The following is a 24,690-nucleotide window of genomic DNA, read 5'->3' as shown; positions in this document are numbered from 1 at the left end:
ATCCAATCTGTGAGCAGAGGAGACATGCTGTCATGCTGCTTCAAGGAGGCATTGCGATTGGAATTAACCTCTCGTGACCTTCACTTCTCCTCCCCCCTTCCCCAAAACACACTCCCTAATGAGTTGGGCTTGAAGGGGTGCTGCCTTTGCTGTAAGGGAAATAAATCCTATCAAGGCAAAGTCATATTCTCACTTATCTCCAAGAGAAAACAAGGCAAAAGAAACAACGTTGGTTGCCAATGATTTGTGACTTAAAGCGGGGTGAAATACGGCTGCAAGCTATTAAGGAAATGAGAGTCTAACCAAAGGGTTGTTTGACTGGAACACATGAACTCTTAATTATGTTTGTGTTTATTCGATTTTGCTTCCACATCATTTGCCAAAGTAGAATTTCTTGTAAAGGTTATGGGGAGAAGTTTCAGATAATGTTCCAGAGTCTAATAAGACCTAGAACTTTAGATATACTTTATGTAATAACAATAACAACAACAATTTGAGGAATTTTGCTTATCTTTAATGATTCAAAATGATAATAATTCTATTTAAACCTCGTCACCGTGTCACCCTTAATTAATCTATACCATTTCACTTGAAGAAGTAGCCTTTGACCCTCTAGTAACAATGGAAGTTCTCCAGCCTCTGTTCAGGCCCCCATTCCCCCTTCTGCTCTTCTGAGTCTCTGCCAAAGTCAACCACGGGCATTTACGTTTCCAGCCGTGGCGTTTCCGGCATCTGCACACGCTTGTGTTTACACAGGATGTTCAAACTTGATGCAGATTAAACAAATCCAATTTGGAGGCTGAGTTCAATCACCTCCTTTATTTCAACATTAAGTAGATGAAGCTGGGGTCCAGATCACCACTACTATTTCCAAGAGGATTGGTTCGGGGGGAATGATCTGCACACCAGAAAGTCCAGAAAGTATTTTGAGAATATTTATATGCGGATAGATGTCATCCGCAAGTTCCCACAGGCTTGCATGTGGTTGGATTTGCTCAGTGTGGTGTAGGGTATTTTTTTGAAAAACTCCAGCTCTCTCTGGCAGAGTGTTGTGGGCCTTCGAAGGGCCCATGGGTAGTTTGGCATTTGTTCTGTTCCCACACTTATGGTGTAAACGGAGGCCTGGCTTTGTGCTCACATGCCCAGACGAGGCACACGTAGCACTATTCAATGTTATGAACGTTTAATTTTGCCAGGACATTTTTTCATCTTATATCAGATAATCACTGATTACTCAGGAAACACACTATAGGTCAGACGACAATTGTGCCAAGTACACTTTCTCATATGGGAGAGTAGACAGCTTCCAAGTTTGGCTGAGGGCGGTCTGGGGCTTATTGGCCCTGTTCTCTGTTTAAGCCAAGCTTCAGCTCCATGGGTTCAGGATTGAGATGGGAAATGCTTCAGAAGACTGGATGGTCTCTGACCTTTTCACAAGTACAAAGAGACCTTCATTGTGTCCAGAGGAGTCATTTGTTCAACAGGATTTTTAATTGCTGCAAATAAAGCCCTGAGTTTGGCTGGCGTTTGTGTCCTCACCTGGGCCCTCTTTCACATTTGGGAGGGGTTTTGACCTTCCGCGGCACCTGTTTGGCTAGCGTCCGGCTGCCCATCTGCTCCTGGCTAATGCAGCCATCCCCACTTCATACGGACCAACTCCATTCAAGATGGGTAGCTGTCCGCCTAATTGTATCACATTCTACAGGCTTTGTCCCGGCATTCCCTCGCCAGCTAAAGGTTGCAGAAATCTCATCCGCCACATCAGAGGGGCCCTATTAACCCCTGACCCCTGGTTGGTGTGTGTGGACAAGGTCGCTCCTCACACCCAACTCCGGGCCCATTAACACGTCGCCCCACAGCAGAAAAACTATTTTGACGGGCTGTAATTGGTGCTAAGTGATGGTGGACAAAGGCCCCCTCTGTGCTGCCTGCTGGACTGAGCGGTACTGACCACTCTCAGAGCTTCACGCTTGACATTTCCTTTCTGAGTCCGATGTGAGAAGAGAGGAACTGGGGAAGCCCCTTCCTGCACCGCCACCTCCTCCATTTCTCCATCCCTTCAGTCCCTTCTGCTATTCGCCATGGCGCTCCTTTGAAAACGTGAGATAATGAGGTTCTAGTGGGGAGAGCTGGCCGGAGGAGAATTGCATGGTCCAGATCTGTGGAGGCTGATTAATCCAATGGCGGGCCATTCCTTTCAGAGCCAGCCTAATTAGTTTATGTTAGCTGGAGAAGGTCAGGGGGCGTGTTTGACTGAGGCCTTTTCTTTAAATGCCACAATGGTGTGATGATCTGTGGATGCAGGTGCAGCAATCGGCTGCTTTAATGTTGCTGCGCTGCTTTGGGTATTGGTTGTACGGTTGACTTGCAAACTGGCAAAGACAATGAGGTCTTTTACTTGTGAGTACATGACATTTTCAAAACAGTATCCAGGCATCTAGTTGCCTTTCCAAGTTAATTAGTCATGAACTCAAATGCTCTACAAATAACCAGGGAAAAACCCTCAGTGTTGTATGTGGATAGTGGTTAAAAATATGAAAAAATGGCGAGCCAGGACTTCCGAACAACTCAGGACTACAAAGAATAATTTTACTGGTAGTCTTGGCCGGCATTATTGTATTGCTAACCCAGAGTCCACCCAGTGAATTACAAACCACTTAGAATGAGTCACTATGTTGGTATATGGAACTCCCTCCGCCTTCAATCTTATCGCCATTTACCTTGACTGAATTCATATTTATGGCAGATGCAAATCCCTTAAATGATTGACTATGATCCTAAATTCCCCCTGTGCTGTATACAGCTTGTGTCCTTAGCAACAATCCAAGGGAAGCCAGCCAGGCTTCTCTCACACAAAGCCATATACTTAAGACAGGTCTAACTCCCTTCCCCATACACCATGCCATGCTCTCATCCCCGTATTTAACAGCCTGACGTCAGACAGGAGCAGAGGAGGCAGCAGAGGAGACTTTAATACTAAATCTCTCCCCCTGTCATTACCAGCCTGTGTGACCGCCTATCAGAGGCCCTTGAGTGATGTGGGAAACCCTGGGCCCTGTCCTCCCAACCCCTGTAGGCCAGGCCGCCTGTTCTGTCCAAACCAAACTGAAAACTACAGGACAGGCACAGCTAGGGTTGACATCAATGAGGCGCCGGGCTCTTTATGCCCACTCTGTGGTCAGGAGGAGAGAAGCCTGGATATTAATCTCTCTCTCGTCTTTACTCGCATGCTTTCTTCCTCTTTCCCCTTCTCACCACGCAAGCCATATTTCTGGGCTGTCCGTCCCATTAAGGCTAAATCAAACTAAGGCAGAGACTGTTCATTTCGATAGCTGTTGCAATTGCCCTTGCAGCTGGAGGAAGTATCCAGTCAAAGAATGACAATGTGAAGGGGCGGTAGTAAGGAATTAATGATCTGGCCAAAGCCCAGTTCCAAGGGATGGAAAGTACAAGCAGTTTAAGCTGAGGGGTGGTTTTTAATGGTAATTAATAATTGCCTGGACTGTTGCTCTAACGTGAATAAGTCAACCGCACCTTCCTTGACACTCAAGACCACTGATGCTGACTATATTCTTAATAAATCAACACAGATCTGTGACATGTAATAGTATCACAAAAACATCAACATAATTGACCTGACTGAATGCTACAGCACTGACTGCTTAATCAAACAAAGTGAAAAATTAAAATACAAAATAATTTTTACAACTAATAAACTAGTCTTTACTGAGTGTGTGTCCCTTCATTATTGTCTTGATTTTCCCAACACCTGTGAGGAGGAAAAAAATAACCCAAACATGCCAACTCAGTCAGTCAGCCCACCAGCCCATGTGATGTGGGTCTTTATGAGCGGACACCTGCAGCACCCAGCGTCCCCAGTCGGCTTTGTTAAAGCCTCTGAACTGGGTGGGGGATAGAGGGTAGAGCCAGAGGGCCAGACCCAGGTTTGGCCCCGAAGGCCTTAACTATCACTCCAGTCCATGGGTTGCCTTTGGCCTTGCTAACTGTTCCATGAAATGGGCCCCAGGAACAGTGCAAACCTCCCAGAAACAGGCCGCTCACTGTTAGCCAACAGTGCTCCCTTTGTGTGAAAATTGTCAAAGCTGGCCCTTTTCTGCACCGGTCCTGCCTTTCTTTTGAGCCTCAGCTGTGAGCAAACAAAGCTGGCTTAAAGGTTTGCATGATGGTTAGCTAGTTAGCTGGCTAGCCGCATTAGTGTTTGTGTCAATGAGAGCAATGGAGTTTGTGTTTCTTGTGTTCTGCAGGTGGGGCTTCAATGGCTAATGAGCGAAGACCCAGTCAATGCCCGACTGATGAGGCCATCATAAAAACCAATAACCCCATTTTCTGTGGTTAGGGGGGAGTGGAGCTCAAGGATTCATAATGTGATCCAAATGAAACACTCAATGCTTTAGCAGTCCTTGGGATTATTCTTAAATTCAATGCCAGCAGATCAGCCTTCCAAAAACATCTAACTCTAGACGTTTCAATTTCAGGTAATCCATCGTTAGATAATATTGAAGAAAAATTCAGGTCTCTATTTGGACAGCATTACAAGTAGAGTTGGCAGACTCAAACAGTTGTTTACAGACGAGATTGTTATTGGAAAATACAAAAGCAAGGGTCTGAAAAAGTGGGGAAACAAGCTGAATAACACTAATAATAAACAATACTACTCCTAAAATCTCTGTACAAGGGTTTAGCATTTATCCTTTAGTATTTGGAGATTCACCAGCTACCGTATTTAAGTTCATCATAGAAACATACTGTTTATTATATTCTAACTAGTCAACAATGAGTTTATAGTATTTTCTCATACAGTGTTAGTATAATATTATCATCAACGTTTGATTTGTATGGTTGTGTATCCTTTATTTCTCCAACTCAGTCTGTGCATCCTGTCCAGACTGAGGTTCTCCAACTAAAGAAGAAGTTACTTGTTTGCCAGTTGGTTGTTAGAGGTGGTGACGATTTAATCAAATTGGACACTCAACAGCGCAAAACATTACGGAGCCGCGACAAAGTTGCCACATGCAAGATTGCAGTAATGTGCAACTATAATGAATGATTCCATTACATAGAGTAATAGCAATGTAATCTGTGTTATCAACCATATCCTGTGATACTGCTGGCCTCTCTTTTATCGCAGTACAATAAATGTGAGTAGAGAAATGAAATGACAACCTAAGCAGATGCATAAATCATCCTCTAATCATTTCATTGCGGACGCAGACATAATTGCTGTTTATCTCAAATTCTATTTATTGTACTGTCAGAGCATGACATGTTCTGAGAAAACAGACAAAACCTCTATTAAACGCTGTTTGTTATTGGGTTTTTTATCTGTGGTTGAAATGGACCATCAAGTCACCACAGCCTTGGGTTCACTTGAATGGACTCGCTGGAAGATATGCTCATTTTTTAAGGCTGCATGTAACACCAAGAAGCTATACAACACTACAAAAATGAGCTATAGCTTCTACTTCCGTTGCCAGGATATATGCTTCAACATATTTATTAAGGGAGATAAACTTTGCTTAGACTTTTCCTTTTTTTCCCTCTTGGATGGAAAAGAAAACCAGTAGCACTTGGTTTAACCACGTTTCACTCTGCATAATTGTTCCCAAGGTTGCTGTTTTTTATTTCTAGGCTTTCTGTGCCAATATAATTCAATTTCTGTGGCCAAGCCAAATATTTGCAGCATGGCTTACGCTTCTAAACTGAGCTGTAGTTTTGGGCTAAAGAGGTTTGACTTGCCAGCAGCACTGCACAGACAAGGCAATAAACAGATTCACTGCTCATCAACAACAACTCTGCTTCTTATCACATTGTCATCCTCATTATTTACTCTGTCGTGCAATAAATTCTTCAGCGGGCGGTGAGATAAACACAAAATTGCGGCAGGCTTTGAATTTTCATTACACTTCAATCCACACCTTGCATTGCGTTGAGGTATGCACTGATGGTTTGATGGCAAACCGACTGTTTACTACTTCTCAGGAACAGATGACAAACTGGAGGGAGTCAGAGTCATTTACAGTTAGTTAAATTCCCTGCTGAGAGGCCCTGCTAAATGCTTCTTCCACAGACCTTGCTGGGAAATATTTGCAATGGTTTCCATCCAGATCTGGGTCACTCAGTTCCACATTCACTGCACAGGTGAGCTGGAGCAGGTTTGTTTGGCATTGGTCATTGGCTGTCCTTTCCTTTCCACAGGGCTGGGAAAGCAGCACCACATACAGCTTGCGACAACAAGAGATGCTTTTGTCCATAGCTTACCACGGCGAAATGACACCTCTAAGCTGCATGCTGCCAATGTTGTCCAGGTCTCCCAGGACAGTCCCCAAGGGCCACGAGACCTGCTGCGGGCCCGGTCCAATAGAGGCAGAAGGAGAGTGAGAGCCCTCGGGAGAATAGGTAACTCTGTCAGCCGGCCGTGCTGCTGTAGCATGCAGATGAAAACAACCTCTTTCACATTGAGTGTGTTTTGGCTTCGAAGGCCGTAATCATGGATGATTAGCCTAAGAACTCAATTCCGAGCGGGGACTATTCCTTATTCCTGTCACACTGTCTGAAATTATATTTACCCACCGCTTTTCCCAACTGTCCCGAGACATAAAGGGAGACTTGACTGATCAGTGGAAAGCGGGCAGGTGTGTAATATTGATTTAAATATTAAAAAAGTAAAGTGCACCTCATGTCGGTAAATGTCCTGTCCAGTTACACAGAGGTGATCTCAATTCAGTGTACTACTCTTAATCACACCAAAACAGGCTAAACTTATTTTGTAGCTTACAATCTAAGATCTTTAATCACTCTACATTAAAAATATACTGTCAATGTTTTGTTTTTTTCTTTAAATTTCAAACTACATCGAGAGCATATCATTCTGAAATCAGTACAAAGAGCCTTCACTGGCTTGTAGTTGGTTAATGACTCAAGCAGCATGACACGTTACGAGGGCTGATGTCACCCGTGGCCAGATCATCACCCCACAACAGGTGCAGCCTTCTCTCTTCCCTCTCCTCATACTCATCTTGCTGCAGCTTGTTTTCCTTCTACATGTGGAAAACATCTGCATAGGTGGTCCCTCTCTTTTTTTTTCTGCACCCCCTCCCTCTCTTTTTCTCTCTCCACCCCTCTCATTTACTCCCACCCCTCTATTCTGTCTCTCCGTCTCTTTATGTCTTTCTCTTTTCATGCCGGAAAAGGGAAGCGCTGATTGTAAATAGGGAGAGGTGTCGGTGCCAGAAGAAGCGGGCTGCGTATTTCTGGATCCAAGCTGCGAGGTTTACCGAAGCATATTTTTATCATGAAAAGCCAACATGGAATGGGACGGCCATGCGCAGCTGCTGGTCTAATTTGCTCTAAGCATGTACAAATAGGACGGCCCACACAGACCATAAAAGTGGAGTGGAGGTTTTGCTCAACGCGGCACTTTTGTCTGACCAGAGGCCCAGGGACGCCTTCCAAAGAACAAACACATCACAAAAGAAAAAAGAAAACACACACAGGCAAACTTGATAGTTTGAAATACAGTAGAATAACTCAGAGGAGGACGGACCACTGCTGCTTCGGTGTTATTCCACAAGTAAACAGCGTTTCAAGCACTGTTTACTAACACCAATTCCATCTCATATTCAAAAGCTACAATTATGTAATCTAATCTCATTGATCATTTCTCAGAAAAGCGTGACTTTCGAAAAATATAACAATGTCATATAGTTGTACTTTGTTTAACATTTCTAACCTCCTATGCTTGTGATGCTGTTTTTTATTTAGAGTCAAGGTCAGTGGCTGTCAGAACATATATATATCAAACTCTTATGTATATATTTTTTCAACAAATTCTCAAGGTTGTTTCCCACCTTCAGAGCGGCACCAATGTCCCTCCTGTTCGTTCTCCATACATTTTATTGCGCCATGGAAAGTTTTATTTGCTCTTGAGCAATTTGCTCTGGAAACCCCCTGTAGATCCTATGAGTACTGTACGTTTGTACAAGTACACATTACATGCCTGCGCATGGATACACACAGACACACATGCATATGTCTGAACGGGGTTCCCCTTTAGACACCGGATAAATAACTAACTTCAAACAGTAAACTAGGTGCTAATGAACTGGATCCTGACAGGGTTTGCTTTCCGCGAGCAGAGACCCACCCCACAATGGATCCATTCACAGGATCTCAGCCATGGAAAGTGTTGGTAAAGTAATCCCGCTAGAGTTTATGCGACCTTTTCTAACTCTCAGTACGTCTTTCTCCCCTCGGGCCTTTAAGGCCCAGCCAAAAACAACACTGACCTGCATCAGCTGATACAGGCAGAGGCTACCCACATTTGCATGTTTCAAAATGGCACCCATTCACAACCAGTTGGCAAATTGATGTGGGGAGGAAAGGAACACAACGCCCCGCTTCCTCCTACGCTGTACCTGTGAGATTAGTCACGGCAACTTCAAGGCCACTGTCAAGGGTTGTTTCTTCCACGTTGCTCTGCAGCACAGGACGTGGCTAGATGGCGTCTAAACACCTACATGTGGCCACATCCAGACCCGACATTCTCTGCATACAGGACCTGCGAGAGAAAACGGTGTTGTATCTTGAACAAAATATGGGCAGTGTTCCCACTGTGTCTCTGTGTGCTCTGACAAAACTCATAAAAGTCACAGCATTGCATATGGATTTGTTCAACACGTTGATATTCACACAGGAACAAAAAATGGCAGCTGCTTCAAACGTTCATGCACACCTGTTAAAACTGACAAGGAAAGCTGAAGACAGTTCGACTTGAGAGACAGCATTTCATTACAACTTCTGCCAACAAAAAGGACAGTGAACTCATCAGGCTTCTTTTCTTCCTTTCAATTTTAAACTAGCAGGGTATCTGCCTGAGGTGAATGATCACCATCTATCCATATGGCTGTGTTCATCTATATCTTTTATGTCTCTGGGTAGCGAAGGGATGAAATACTGCCGGTGACAGGTAAAGCGATACTCTGCAATGGAAGTTGTTTTACAGTAGCCACTTTTCAGAAAGAAGTGCAATATTTAAACATGTGATATCCTGTTCCAAACCGCAGTTCAGAGCAGCCTCTCCTCTAGATGTGAGGGTCACACTGCGCTGACAACCTGTATTTACGGCTATCTGACCTGACACCATGAAAAGTTTTATTTCTATCAGATGTTTCCATGCAGGCAGAGGTGAACAGAAAAAAAAGGGAATATCAGTCTTGGCTGTGTTGTGTGGAAAGTTTAAAGCTAATTGAAAATGCATGAACTTTGTTGCATGTTTTAACTTCATCATTTTGTGAAAACTTCAGTTTTTGTATTGAGAACTTTTATTGCATCAGCCCTGGCTTGGTAGCATTTTTATAAGCTTCAATGGAAACATCCACAAGCGAGGACGTAAGACGCCATTTACTGAAGCACCAATGGCTCCACCCATATAAATAAACAATTAATTTTAGAAATAAAAGAGTCTTTATACTGAGCCTTCGCTGCAGTGCAAGGACTGCACAGTCTATCTGAGGAAAGGTTAGTAATATTCAGAGAAATACGGGCACTGTTATCAACACATACAGCCTGTATTTAGTCAATCACTTTCCTCTAAGTCATACATCCTCTTCTGACCATCACACCTGGGTTACTTGGCTGTCATCACAGCAGAATTTCATGTTATACTGACATTTGTAAAACAAATAACCTGCCAGGTGCAGGTTGTCCTTTCTTGACTTTTATTTTTCTATCTGAACTGGTGAGGAATTTCATGGCAGCTATGGAGGTCAGTGGCCTAAGAATAAATCTGTTCTCTTCAGAAAAGAAAATAAGAAACACAAGGATTTGCTGCTTTTTCTTTTTTTGTCTTCTACGATAGTAAATGAGATTCTTTGGGTTTGGGACTGTTGGCTGGATCACATCAGGCTCTGTGAAAGTGAGAAAGTATGTTTTCAAAATGTTTTGACATTGTTCAGACTACATGATTAATCGATTCATCTTGAAACTGATCTGCAGATTAATCCATAATGAAAATAATCATTTGTTGAAGCATAACCTCAAAGAGCCGTAACACTTGACAGGTCATAAGGCAGAGTAGCTTTTGTTCCCCAGAGCTTCCACTGCTGTTTCTCAGGCCTCCTGACCCCCTCAGTCCAAGTTCGACAGGATAACAGCCGAGGTTTCGTGGGGTTGCAGAGGTGGGAGCGTCCGAGGGGATGTAGGGGCTGAGGTGAAGGGGATGTGGAAGGCCGAGGTGAGCAGTGGTCGGTAACCTTATGAAAACAACACCTTTGAACAGTGTTTACCTCCGAAGCCGTATTAAGTCATGAATGAGGCCTCCATCGACACGTCAAAGAAGACGGTGAGGTAAGTTAGTTTCTTGTTGCATTCAGTACTCCCCCTACATCCCTCGAAACACACCACTTCACCCCAAAAGCATGGGGCTCGGCAGCATGAATGGGGCATTGTGATGCGTCTCCGTCACGGCAGTGAATGTTTTCACTTCCATTTGATCCGTCGGCGAGGCTGCTAATTGGGTAAGCGTGTTCCCAGGTCACCAGGAGGTTTCTCTTTCCATAAATACAGAAAGCCGGCGAAGGCTTCTACAGATGTTGTTTCCCACCCGCTTCCAAGTAGGTTCAGACCCGCTTCAGGCAGTCGATGTAATTTATTGTGTCTAAAACCACAGTCCAAAATTTTTCCTTCTCTCTCCTCATCACTCCTCAAAGACTACATTTTATCATTCTCCCAGGCACTGCAGTGCAGCTATGATGATATTTGTCCCTTCCTTTAGCTTGGACTGTGTTTACTATGTTGCCATTAGAACCACAGGTGTCATGACATGGACATGGTGTTACTTTGTCTGTACTCCATCCAGGCCTGACAGGTCCAGATGATGTTATTTTCCATGTCTCTGTCCACCAATGACACAGTTTATGAGGGCCAGGGTTTATTTGTTTGTTTTTGTCATGGAATTTACATTTCCTCTCTTACACAAGGACTCAAGACGACCTCATGTGCCAGCGCTAAACACTCAGCTGCAAACAGAGGGCTTCAACAGGCTCACAGGCATGTTTATTACACTTAATCTGAAGGGTGTGGTCAAAATGATCGAGTGATCAAAGAAACTGTCCTTCAACTGGAGAGCCCAGCTGAGTCTCCTTACCGATTCTAGGGCTGTTCTTCTGCAGCTGACTCTGCCATCTGGCTTCCCTGAATGGGACAAATAAAGACACAAGTTTCCCACTTAATCAATAAAGTGTGACATCATCCAATCCAAAAAGAAGACACCACTCCAGACATCCGCTGAGATGTTATCACCATGTTCTTCTAAGGGGTATTTTTATATTGCGTAAGCTTTAGTTTCCAGCTCCTGCCTGCTTCCATTTGTCCATCACAGCCCCTTTATGGTTCAGTGCCATGCCAAACACACATGTAAAGAACTACAGAGTTACAGCAAACAGTGGCCCGTTTCTATGCCAAAGACATGAAGCACCTTTCTCTCAAAACTGGTTCAAAAAGCATTGGTTTCTCTATCCTTCAGCTGCAGTATGGTCTAATGGCGCCACTATGTGGCAGCAACAGGGCTCTTCGAGTGTAAAATGTTCACCAACAGTCCGAGGATCCCCTTTACATATCAATTGGTTGATCTAACTGAAAAGTGCACCAAATTGTTTAATAATGTATCTCTGCAGATCATTGCAATCATGCAGAGGGATCTCTTAAACACAAACAGAACAAAGAATAAAGTATTAGTGAATATTACTGTGATGCCTGAGATATGACATCATTTTCCACTTCCAGTATGACTAATAACTAATAGCTTATTGCCCATTAAAGGACCTTAAAATGACTAATCAAATAAAAATGTATTCGTCTACCAAGACTTAAATAACAGACTTTTGGACTGTTTGACTGAGAGGGGGCAGCCATAATATCATGGACGTTTCAAAGAGTAAAACCTCCTTTCCGCTCTCCATTTTTCCTTTTTAAACAAATTGGAGATTAAATTGAGTGTGAGCTAATGCGCACCCGGTGGAGATGTGCGTCGTAAAATTAAATCATGTGAAAGAAAGCAATTCATGTAATTTAGGCACTTGATGCCTGACAAAAGTCTATGACCAATACACTGCATTTTTAGTAAACTCAAAGGTGAAAGTGTGCAGAAGTTAATATCTCTCACAGTGTGGAGGATTTAATTTATTTCAAAAACAGAAAGTTATCTTAAAAATGTAACTTCGTCTTTACCTTCTGTCTGCATCATGAAATCTCATTGATGTTTTCCATTTAAATACATGAGGCTGTTGACATCTAGTCGTACTATGTATTTTGCTCAAGTACCAGCCAAGGCAACAAGACACTGTATGATCTTACAGATACAAACCAGGGGGTGGCAGGCTTCACACATGGGCTCACCCCATGACCAAGTGGTGACAGAAGAGAAGTCCACGTCGTGCACAAGCTGCAGAAGAAAGACACCTACATGTTAAAAGATACAACACTGGCTATACTTCAGAGTGGCTGGCTGCTTGTCCGTAGGAACACCATCTGTACAAACAATTAAAATGCTCGCATCAAGTTTACTGATGCTTTATTGTAGGTTCATAAACTGGCAATATCATATTGTGAAAAAGACAAACACAAGAGGGATGACACATCTTGATTTACTCATTGGGAAAGACGTGGGCAACCAAGAAGGTGGGCTGATTCATCTGAGGTAAACCATTATTCATCATGTTGCAGGCCAGTCTTTTTACATCCACTTAAAATGGAGTAACAACCCTGATATGCTATTTTCAAAGTAACTATAGCTCCTTTGAAAGTATCTGAAGTTAATCTGAAGGATTGTAACTGTGTGTTTTGGCATACAGAGCCATCTTGTGTTTATTTCTGCTTGTTTAATTATTTATTGTTCGTTACTATGGGTCAATTAAAAACAAAAACTCTGGATCCTTCACTAAACATTAGCTTATGCTAACACTACAAGTGTTGTAAGGTTATGATAACTTAATGTAACATAGCAGCTAGCTAATGTAACTTGGGAGGCATGAATTACTATTTAGTCACATATAACTAAATATATAGTATTTTGTTATATACATAATTATATACATATATAAAATGGTAATTAATACCTCCCAAGTTACATTAGCTAGCTGCTATGTTACATTAAGTTAGCATAACGGTCCAACACTACGCAAAATTAAGCTAAGATAGCATAAACATTATCTTATGCTATCTTAGCTTAATTTTGGGGTACTCGTGAGGCTACTACAGGTTTTCTCTGACAGCTGTAACGTCGTCACTTGAATACATTTCACTTCAACTTACCAGCTCTGTGACATTTGATTGATTAAAGACACAAACATCGAAACTAATGCGAGGTTGTTGTGACAAAACTCACATTAGCCTGGTAGCATCGCAGTGGAGGGTCGCGTGCCCACTTCCTCTAACGGTCCCACCTCCTCCACACCTGTCTGAAGTCACTGGGCGTGTTTTACTCCCGAAGGAGTCTCATTCCGGGTTCATTCCTCTCCACAAGAAATTTCTAGGAATAGCTAACCTACGGACAACGTTGAACGAAGGTAAGGCTGGCTTCAGATATCTTTACTTTGACGTTACCGTTGGTTTCACGGGTCATTAGCAGCCGGATGGGTTTGAGTAAATCAGACTTCTGTACTTACATCATGAGGAGAGTCCAGTTGGGACTTGTTGTGTGGCTGTACAGTGAACATTGCAGGCCCAGCAACTCAGTTAATGTTTGATTTGTTTTAGCTTTATTGTGCTGTTACTGTTCTCCAAAGCTGGGACTGACACTGTACTGTATTCTCCTAATAATACAGCTTTACAGTGGTGGTAATGGCTCCAACCAAAGGCCTGATACTGTAGTGTTGTCACAGGGATCACTGTCATTATGTCTCTTTTTTGTTAATCAGAATGACTCTATAAATAAGAACAGATGAATAGTGCTGTTAGACATTGTCTCTTATGTGTGTAGATGTGTTTTTCATTAAGTTGCTAGTTGCTCCAGTGATAAATACACTGGAAATTATAAATCAACACGCTCATCTGTACGTCTAGAAATGAAAATCCCCAAATACAATTCACATTGTCCACTTTTTAAGGAACTTAAATATGACAGCTCTTTAATCTAAATCTTAATATATCCCCTATTTCATTGTGATCCACCCCAAATCACATCATCACTCCTTCCATCACATTTTTGTGTAACAGTGTTGGAGTGAATTCATATCTCTCTCTTAAAAAAAAAAACACATCTCAACAAGCCAGCAGATATGCAAGCTCAAACTTTTTAACCGTACCCTACAGCTGCTCAGGGAGGGGAGCAGCACAATGAAAGCAGAGTGTGTTCATTAAACCGAGCCTTGCGGCAACACGGTTTCACACAGTGTACACTTCCACTGGGCTGCCCAGGACAAATGAAACATCTCTGTTGATCGCCCCGGTCTAGACAAGTGCGTGTGTGTTGCTTGTGTATGTTTGCGTCTCTTTGTTTGCAGCACATTTTCAGAGGTGGGATGCGAGTGAAGGAAGCCCGGTGCAGTGTGTGTGTGGAGATTGTTGTTTTGCGTGGTCTCTCCTGCAGCAGAGTCGTGTCCCTGCTCGTCACACATTCCTCAGCTGTACCCCTCCCTGCTCCTCCTCCGCTCTTCTTACCTGCCTGATGTCTTTCATCCATTCCCTCTTTTTTCATAATTAAAATCGCAGCAACCCTCCACCATATCTGCGCCTTTCCACAAAGCTGTGTTACGACTGCAGTCGCGTCTCTTTTTTACCAGCCGGTACATCTGCCAGTCTGTGTGTTCGCTGGTATCTTGTTTAAAAATGTATAGGCTGAGAGGAATACTTCAGGGGCTGCGGTATCGTTGCAGAGTTGCTGCAGAAAAAGACGCGGTGTGAAAACCTTCTCTATCATTGGAACCGCTTAGAACATAAACACTGAGAGATCCTTGTTTGTTAACTACCAGCCGAGATAATTTGGATGTTCCCACAGGATGTTGAGAAACACTTAACCCGCCCTGACTCATCTTATCATCCCAGATGTTTCCTAATCTTCCAAACAAAAGAGAGCAACAATATATTTTAGTGAAATTCCCCCCCCCCCATTATGTCATTTATTAGAGATAGCAGTAGGTCTCTGCCTCTGCGATGGCCGATTTTTGGAGCATCCTGTCCGTAATCTGTGCACCGTCTCCCCCTCTTGTCTCTTTCTTACAGGGCCATGATCACAGCCGCAGAGTATGGAGAAACGTCGTGGGAGCTATCGGTGCATGTGGACCAAAAACATTTAGATGAGTCCATGAAATTCAAGCTGAGGGTGAAGGGGGACTTGCACATCGGAGGCCTCATGCTTAAGATGGTGGAGAAGATCAGTAAGTTTCTCAGAACTGTCTGAATCGCATTTACAGCGTGTAGCAGCTCATTGCGGTACCCTTGGGCAAGGCACTAAACCTCAGAATGTCTCGGGGGGGGCGACCCCGTGTAGTGACCCCTTTGAAGGAGTTTATAACTACAGGGAACCATAAGAAAATACAGATTTCAGTTGCTTCTGCACATTGCAGCTACTTTTCTCTTCCTCTACCAATTAAATACTCCTCTGTGGTTTGTTTACCTGGTTGAAAGCACATCCGTTCCATTTTGTTGTAACTACGGTGCCTCAACCTCCCCCTGCCATCACAACAGGTCTTTTAGTCAAGCCACACCCTTGTTTGCCCTGCATTTTTCTACACCGCGGTGCCATTGTTTCGTCACAATGCATCAGCTCGCGTAGCCCGAGGGGCCAAAGTTCAGCCGGGATCTCATCTGATATCTCCTTACTGATGCCCATAAAAACAGAAGAGCTAGTATAATGCGAAGGCGACTTCAGCAAGGTGGGTCAAAGAGTGCGAGACATGTGAGGATGACTAAGTCGCTTGTCATCAACAGACGGATTCCAGCCCAGCACCAAAACATGATGTCAGGTAGACTCATAAAAACCCCACTTTAATCACGCTCAGCCACCCACACGACAGTGGGTACAGGAAGTGTTTGTGTGCATAACTTTGAGTGAGAGCTACCCTTTAAACTTGAGATAGGACAATAACATGGTAGTAATAGTGGTTGTAGTATGATTTACTTGATTTGTGTGTCTGCAGAGGCTCCTCAGGACTGGTCAGACCATGCCCTGTGGTGGGAACAGAGGAAATGCTGGCTGCTCAAGACCCATTGGACGTTGGACAAGTATGGAATTCAGGTAAAATGTAGCAGCCAAAGTGATTTAATCCAATTTTGTAAAATTATGCTCATCTGTCGGAGGTTATAATTATAAAACAATCAAAAATGTCCCAAGAAAAGTATTGCAACAAAGGCGAAAACTATTTGAATGCAGTTTAATTCTCTGTGTGTGTGTGCAGCTCCTTAAGAGAGGTAGAGCCATCATTTGATTTATTTTGTTTGGGTCTATAATTCAAGCCCAAAGAACTATAGAAGTGTAATAAATATTCTACAGTTAACAGAGCAATAACGACCAAATGCATGTTGGAAAAGATCAGGACAAATGGGGACGAAAGCCACGCGATGTTATGTGGAAGATTCCCCTCAAAAATTAGCTTATTGTCTATTTTTGTATCCATCACCCAAGTGTGTCACTTTTACATTTATCATGTGATACCAAATGTACATAAAGCTGACATAAAGAGACAGAGGAGTCCTCCTCGCCTGGCTAAGATTACAAAAGTCACAACCCACATCAACATAATAACCTAAGAAAGGAGCAGAGGTGTGGTTCATATGATTTAATCACAACAACAAAGGCACTGCGGCAATTTTCATCTTTGGGTGAACTTATCTCTTAATGTCTCACGCAGGCTGATGCTGACCTGCGCTACACACCCCAGCACAAACCCCTGCTGCTGCAGCTCCCCAATATGAAAACCGTCAAAATGACCGTCAGCTTCTCCAGCGTGGTCTTCAAGACGGTGTCGGAGATCTGTCGAGTACTCAGTGAGTCCTTTTCTGATTTGCGGTGTTCCTTTTTTGTCCTTCCTGCTTTTGTTCCGATTTAGTGCGTCTTAAACGGACACATCCTCGTTTGATCTTTCAAACGAACCTTCCTTCCATGTTGTTCCTGATCCCTCACACCGTCTCCTGCTCACTCCATCAGACATCAGAAGATCGGAGGAACTGTCCCTGCTGAAGCCTCCGGACGATCCCTCCAAGAAGAAGAAGAGGAACAAGAACTCAGCAAAAGAAGACATCTGGGACATCGATTTACTTAGCGGGGGACCAGGAGGCACAGGTACGGTGAAACAATCAAGCTAAAATCAAATTTCACAGCACAGAAGCACCTAATTTTGTTTTGGAAACCGTCTGCAGCGTCTCTCAGAAGATTGAGGCCAACAGTCACATAATGAAAAGAAGTGTTATTAATCACGTCTTGGCTGTGCTGTAATTTCTGCCTCCATAATAACATTTGTTGGGTGCAATATTGATACTTTGTGTTTGGAGTGCTTGCTAAGAGGTATTGCAAGGTAAGAAGTCTAATCGCAGTTAAAAGTCCAATTTTATTCATATTTAGCTTAAAGAAGATTAAGGATCAGTTAGTTTAATTTGATGGATTAAAGTATATATTTAATTTATTTGATAGATAGAATTTGATTTACTTTTATGAACAATATTTGATGCATGACTTTTTGTTTTTGTTTGTGGCATCCTACATTAGGAGTTAAAAGAACACCTTGTAGATGCATGATAGACACCGCTGTGAACAGATGTGTCTCATCTGTTCACAGCGGTGTCTATCATGCATCTACAAGGTGTCCGGATGACTGCTTGTGTTCATATTTTGTTACCTCCTGCGTCACTTCACTGCTAATTTGTCACCAGACAAGAACAGGACTAACACGTGCACTGGGTATTTCAATTGTTGAGATTGGCAGGAGGTCATTTTTGAAGTATATACAAGATGGACGAGAAAACCACGTCCTGCATTGAATACGTATTAGCATCAGGACACCTTAAGATGTATGGTCAAATGCATCCCAGACCACCTCGGCAAGTGGTTTTAGTGAAGAAGTAGTGTAGTGTCCTTAAATCAGGCTTATTCAGTGGCTTTGTATCACCATGTGGTCGTTTATACTCTCCGCTAGTGATCCAATTACCCAGTACATATTTTAAAGTGTGAACAGGGTCAGTATGATGTAAATTATAATAACTGTAATGATAAATGTATTAATGCCATGTTTTTAATACATCAGTTACTTACATTTTCTTCCTCATGTTGTTTGTTCTAAGCAATTACACTATGGCCAATTAAGGATTCTGGTTTTCTGGACTTGGGCTGATTGGGTTGGTTGGACTTTTCTCATCTAGGCAGGTAGAAAATTTATAAAAATTTGATAAATTCAGATTATTGTCCAAGCCTAGAAGGGATTGCTTCGTCATTTCCATGAGTTACCTCTGCTGGAGGAGGAGAAGAAATGAGACGTATTTAATTCGAGTGCTGCTGAGATCTGACAGGCCACAGTTTTCATCAGTGAGATCTGAAAGAATAGTTCAGTATGCTGCCGTGTTCTTCAAGGTGTCCCCAACACTCACTCTCTCGCTCTGACACTGAGTACCCAGTTCGGATCCCACATCAACCTAAAAATCACTCTAATTTAAGACCTTTTATCTCTGCCTTTAATGTCGTCCCAGTTATTACCTTTTGAGTTTCACCATGTGCTGTTTTGTTTTTATGAGCCTGTCAAACTTTTTAATTCCTCTGTTGATTCTTCTTTGAGAATGTTCTTTTGGTTTTATTCTTTTTGTTTTACTCTCACACCTCCCACGCTACCTTTTTGACAAATCTGATTTCAATAATTTATCTCCCTTTCTCCTCACACAAGGCCCAATGTACAGCAAGACCATGACGGCCACCTATGACCCAGAGAACGGGATGCCGGTGTCCGCCACGAGCCTTTGGTTCGGAGAAAACCCCCTAGCCGAATGCCTGCCAAACCTGCCGCCCGCTGAGTTAGCCAAGATGTACCAGCCGCTCTCACTAACTGACAAAGCAGTCAACAATTCAGGGTAGATAAAAAAAATGTAGACCCTAATAATTTGGACGATATTTCCACCCACAGCTCATCTGATCGGTTGTTGCTATGATTGACAGGTGGTTGGACTCGTCTCGTTCTCTCATGGAGCAGGACATCCAGCATGAAGACAAGCTACTGCTGCGCTTCAAGTACAATGTCTTCTTTGACCTCAATCCTAAAGTAAGAGACCCAAAAAAGTGAGGTATCTTTTTTTCCTGTAGCGCCCTGAAATAACATAAAGGGCAGACTTTGGTTTGAATTAAATCCGAGTGTGTCTCTGTATCTGTGTTTCAGTACGACGCTGTCAGAATAACCCAACTGTATGAACAAGCGCGCTGGTCCATCCTGCTGGAGGAGATAGACTGCACTGAGGAGGAGATGCTGATGTTTGCTTCGTTACAGGTGAACAACGTGCCATCACAGCTAAGCAGACACATTATTCTAGATGTAGAAAGGCACTCACAAGGCTCTATAGACCATATTCATACGGCGGCCATTATCCTCTGATGTCACGCTCAGGGTAAGAAGCTCGATTGCCAGGTTTTAAGTCATATAAACGGAGGCAATTATTATCATTTCATCTTTTTTAGTTGAAATAAACTATTTAAAACCCCACGGCTTAGCTGAAAAATGCATTGGCTAGAGATACAGTATGTGGTCCTACCAGTACAGCTACACCACAAAGAGATTAAACTACCCACCAGTATAAAGAAGTTAAATTAACTCAACCATACAACATCTACAGCAGTAAAATGCAACATTAATGCATCGTAAATATTAATCAGAAAAACATCTTAGTAAGATTTTGAACGCAGTACTTTTACTTTTAGAGAAGCATTTTCATCGTGTATATTTCTTCCACCCCTGCAGAACATATACTATGAATAAAACTGGCTTTAAAATATCCTCTTATCAGCTCAGTCAGCCTGTCCAAGGAGGCGGGGTATTTCAAAACCCTGTGAGACTTTCCTGCTTACCTCTAAGCCACCGTATCACCTAATCATAACTTTACAAAAGTCCATTATGAATGTAACCGGTAATCTCTGGAGAAGTGCTAACAACAGCATCCTCAGCGTAATAAAACTCCATCATTCAAAGCTGTTAGATATTGAGCCAAAAGCTATATTTTTAGCACTTGCAAGCATTTTTTAACTAAACTAACTCATGGCACTCATTGTATATTATCGAGATTTAAAATGGCTAGCAACCGTCAACCACAGTCCTCCAAGGGGCTGTTTAATGTGGCCAAAATTAGTTTTAAGTACAGTTTATGTGTGTCTTGTGGAGCCGAGAATATTATCCATTCGGGAGTGGGGGGTTTGGTGGCTTAATCCAATGCGAGGACGTGTGAGGACATGGGGAAACTGGAAGGGGAGGCTCGGAGGGACGGACAGAGAGAGATAGGAATAGGAAGAGAGACTGAGTAGCAGGAAAAGCAGTCTGGTAGGAATTAAAGCTCCTCAGCAGACAGATTTGCTCTAAGGAACGAATGATTACCCTGAAATCTGTGGGAAAGTTTCAGCTGTGACATTCTCTGTGTCTGAATTTCAGTCTGATCCGCTCAGCTTGTGTTTTGCAACTGTTGGGACAGTGATTCAGATCAGTGTTGTGCTCACCTACACATTGGCTGGCACACATGGCTGTGCTCAAACCTCACTCTGACTCACGCCAGCCTTGCATAACCTCTTAAGTCATGTCGGAGAACTTCATAATGACTCGTGCTTGTTGCTTGCGCAACTTGATATTTAACCATCGCGATAATGAAAGTCACGTTGATGTTTTAATTACTAATAGCTTCCTTTCCCACCCCTCCCCCAGTATCACATTTGTAAACTGACTGTGTCGAACGAGCCACTGGACCGCTCCAACGAGCCCGAAATAGATGAAGTAGAGGCCGCCCTGTCCAACTTGGAGGTGACACTTGAAGGCGGACTCACGGACAGAATTCTGGTAAACATATTTTTTGGACTGGAGTGGATGTTAACCGTAATTTGAAGGGTTTTCGGGTCTGTTACAGTAGAACACCTGTTTTTTAAGGTGGGCCTCCGATGATTGCATGTCTTAACATGGTGATGTCAGGAGAAGACACTGGATAATTGACAGTTGTTTGTCCCGCCCCCAGGAAGACATTACAGACATTCCAGAGCTGGCAGATTCCCTCCGTCTGTTTAGGTAAACCCACCTTTATTCACCCTGTGTTTTCATCACATGAGGATCACTAATAACTGGAGTAAAATCTCAGATATTTGTCTCTGATATTGATCTTTAAACCTTTAATCATTCGCCTGTTTAGTGTCCTTAAATCAGCCTAATTTTATGGTTTGCAAGATAATTTTGTAGCAGCCTCGAGGGTGATTTATGGGACAGGCGAAATATGTTCTCTGTACAGATTTTTTATGTGTATTCACGTTACTTTTAGTCGTATAATGACCTATAGGTCATCTGAAAATTGATTACAGGGAAAAACCTTCAATAAGTAGCCTGTGCTATTTTTGAAAGATTAATTTTATTCAGATAAGGTCATGAACTGCATTTCAGGCAAAAAACAATGACATGGTTTTCTCTTTTTTTTATCTTTAATCAGGCCGAAGAGACTAACACTGCGGCCGTACAAAGAGTACTGGTTTGTTTTCAAGGACACCACAATCTCCTACTACAAGAACAAGGAGACGTCCAACGGAGAACCCATAGAGCAGTTTCACCTCCGAGGTCGGTGACAAAAATGCACTTCTAGATTCATTCTGTGATCACATGTTGTGTCTACTTCTTTGGTTAAAATCACCACTGTGTCTTCCTCTCCAGGTTGTGAGGTCGTCCCCGATGTCAACGTGACGGACAAGAAGTTCGGCATCAAGCTCCTGCTACCTGTCGCTGACGGGATGAACGAGGTGTACATCCGATGTGACAACGTAAGAAGGCCCACGTCTTGGTCCCCATCAATCCCGCCTCTTTTTAAATTCCCTGTACAAGTGTCGGGATGTTACTGTAACTGTGTCCTGTCATGTCCTTTGCTGCAGGAGACACAATACGCCAAGTGGAAAGCTGCGTGCATCCTGGCCTCCAAAGGCAAGACGATGGCCTACAGCTCCTACAAGTCCGAAGTGAAGAGCATCCAGTCCTTCCTGCAAATGAAGAGCCTGGCGCCCCCTCCTGGTCAGGCAGCTCCTGACCTCGACGCCATGGAGATGAACGCTGAATGTTTTGTTTCCCCACGCTACGCCAAGAAGCACAAGACCAAACAGGTCTGTTTAAGGGCTACGTGCAGTATGCTAGACTTTGCCAACATCCGTCAGAGTCACGTCACTGTTATGACTAAATATGTTTGCTAAATCTGCCTCTGGTGACTGTTTCAAGCTAACAGCACGTATCCTGGAGGCCCATCAGAACATAGCACGGCTGTCCCTAGTGGAGGCCAAGATGCGCTTCATCCAGGCCTGGCAGTCGCTTCCAGAGTTCGGTATGAACTACTTTATTGTCAGGTACGGTGCAAATAGTGAGGTATAACACACATACAACTGGTGATATATATTTGAACGTTTAAATATATTTTATAACGTGTAATTTTGGAGGTTGTCCTTTTATTTGTGTTTCAGATTCAAAGGCGGTAAGAAGGACGAGATTCTGGGGATCTCGTACAACCGTCTGATTCGTTTGGACGTGGCGACCGGCCTGCCTGTCACCACGTGGAGGTTTGCCAACATGAAGCAGTGGAACGTTAACTGGGAGATAAGACAGGTGAGGTGATGGTTGAGCCATGTATTGATGATGATTTTTCAGGTGTCTCCTCAGTCAGCATTACCTCAGAGACATGAATCCTTGTTATGCAATTACAGGTGACCATAGAGTTCGACCAGAACGTGTCAATAGCCTTCTGCTGCTTGAGCTGCGACTGCAAGGTGGTCCACGAGTTCATCGGAGGTTACATCTTCCTCTCCACGAGATCCAAAGACCAGAACCAGACGCTAGACGAAGACCTGTTCCATAAACTCACTGGAGGCCAAGAATGAGCGGAGATATAAGTCTGTGCTTCTTAAAATGACATCTGTTGTTTATTTACATACATGTTACAACGTGAAAGCACCGTTAAACCTACTGTAGCAGTGGTGACCCTGAACACTGTAATGCTGTATCACGGTCAGAGAAATTTCTACTTTTCACTCAAACAACAGCAATAGCATAATTTTTGTCATCTATGTCCTGCTGTAAACAGTTACAGCAATGTACACTGCACTAAGAAAATAATGTTGTCGATGTAGTCTAGAGTTTCCTTTCTCTTGAAAACTTGGAACGAGCACATATTTGTAAGAATTAAGCTTTTTTTTTAGGTGAAAAGATTTTTCCAACAGAACAAATGTTTGTAAAAAATCAATAAAGTTTGTTTTTTTTATATTTCACACCTTATTTCGCACGTTTTTTTCTTCGATGAATGTTTGTTACATTTATCTGTTTTGCTGCTCATGGTGATGAAATGTAATTTCACAAATAACAGAAATCATGGAATTTTTTTATGTCCATGTTAATGGCAGGGAAACGCTGTGCTTCGTTATGTGACAGATACTGTATGGTATGCACATGCAGCCACCTTTGAACATGTCTTGGATTCATGAAGGACTTCATCCATGATTGATGTGACTTCCAGCCTGCTTTCGGAAAAACTGAAAGCTTCTGAGTGCTGGGAAACCTGCTCCAGATCAGCTGCAATTCTGATGCTGATTTTTTTACTCTGCACTGGTCTTTTTTTATGTATTGACATCTGTTCCATATTGGGAGTACATAACCCTTAAATTATATTTAAATAGCAGTAAAATAAAACTGCAACTTGCCCGAGTTCTGAACTGAATTCAGGATATTTGAAATATTAAACCTGCAGTCCCTATTTTGACGAAGCTTAATGCAGCAACTAAATATGACAGTGAAGCTGAGTTTAATTTTTACAGTATAGACTAAGATTGAAGACAGTACGACCTACTGTCTGACTGTACTCAAGACCTTCTAGTGACTTCAGATTTCTCCCAGGTTGCATCATTTATTTCAATCTGACCAAACCCTGCTGAGTCTTGTGCAGTGTAGGATGCTTTCTTGTGCTCTTTCTGCCGCCTCACTGCCACACTGCTGTACACTAGTGGTGGGCAGGTGGAGCTGGCACACCATTTAAAAGCAGTTATAAAACACCAGACTGTGGGCCCATGCTGGGAAATGAGATGCACCCACCCAGGCCGTGTTGACGTACTCACACATCTGCCATGTTCGCACCCTTTTTAACTTTTAACAGTGTTGAAATGCAAAGCAGCAGCATCAGCTTTCATGTTGCTGGGCTGACTCAGTGTATTTATTCTTTTATAACTACATACACATACTAAAATCCAGTTTGAATACAATGCAGTGCTCAGTAACGTGTCATCATCATCAAATGTGGCACTGATTTGTTTCAATTTATAAAAAAACTTCAACACTTTGTATATTTTGTGATATATTGTGACTGTGTGATCTTTACAGTAATACACTAGCCTATGTGTCATCCTGGGATATTAAATGTGCAAACATGCTGAAATATGGTGAGAATAGAGTTTAAATGACACAAATAATATAAAACCTAGAATGAAAATACTCTCTG

General features: G+C 42.8%; 2 protein-coding genes across 9 annotated transcripts in view; one reads left to right on the top strand and one right to left on the bottom strand.

Annotated features, from left to right (window-relative positions):
- plcb1l (phospholipase C beta 1-like) overlaps nucleotides 1-13,493 on the bottom strand; it is a 173,641-nt gene extending 160,148 nt beyond the window's left edge. For 3 of the 7 annotated variants that reach the window (XM_084378452.1, XM_084378454.1, XM_084378456.1), the window contains exons 1-4: nucleotides 13,403-13,493; nucleotides 12,383-12,460; nucleotides 11,165-11,211; nucleotides 8,436-8,578 (exon numbers count right to left, since the gene is read on the bottom strand). The gene's annotated coding sequence lies outside the window, so the exon portion shown is untranslated. Of the gene's footprint in view, nucleotides 1-8,435; nucleotides 8,579-11,164; nucleotides 11,212-12,372; nucleotides 12,461-13,329 lie in introns of all 7 variants that reach the window. The other 4 variants (XM_084378455.1, XM_084378453.1, XM_084378458.1 and 1 more) reach the window with 4 other exon arrangements.
- On the top strand, nucleotides 12,569-23,470 carry fermt1 (FERM domain containing kindlin 1). Of its 2 annotated transcripts, none has more exons than XM_084378463.1 (16): nucleotides 12,569-12,715; nucleotides 15,238-15,392; nucleotides 16,155-16,252; nucleotides 16,866-17,001; nucleotides 17,162-17,296; nucleotides 18,885-19,068; nucleotides 19,154-19,256; nucleotides 19,371-19,478; nucleotides 20,895-21,026; nucleotides 21,199-21,248; nucleotides 21,661-21,785; nucleotides 21,879-21,985; nucleotides 22,094-22,318; nucleotides 22,431-22,555; nucleotides 22,670-22,811; nucleotides 22,910-23,470. In XM_084378463.1, exons 1-16 carry the CDS (start codon nucleotides 12,585-12,587, stop codon nucleotides 23,081-23,083), a joined length of 2,130 nt encoding a protein of 709 aa, XP_084234589.1. In that variant the 5' UTR covers nucleotides 12,569-12,584; the 3' UTR covers nucleotides 23,084-23,470. The 2 variants fall into 2 exon arrangements, with proteins under 2 accessions (XP_084234589.1, XP_084234590.1); XM_084378464.1 differs by lacking the exon at nucleotides 12,569-12,715 and adding an exon at nucleotides 13,493-13,583.
- The last annotated feature ends 1,220 nt before the right edge of the window (nucleotides 23,471-24,690 follow it).

The sequence above is a fragment of the Pagrus pagrus genome (genome assembly GCF_965226575.1).
Source record: "Pagrus pagrus genome assembly, chromosome: 16".
In the NCBI taxonomy this organism is placed as follows: Eukaryota; Metazoa; Chordata; class Actinopteri; order Spariformes; family Sparidae; genus Pagrus; species Pagrus pagrus.
Note: the sequence above shows the minus strand (reverse complement) of the source record. Positions and strands in the feature narration are given on the sequence as shown.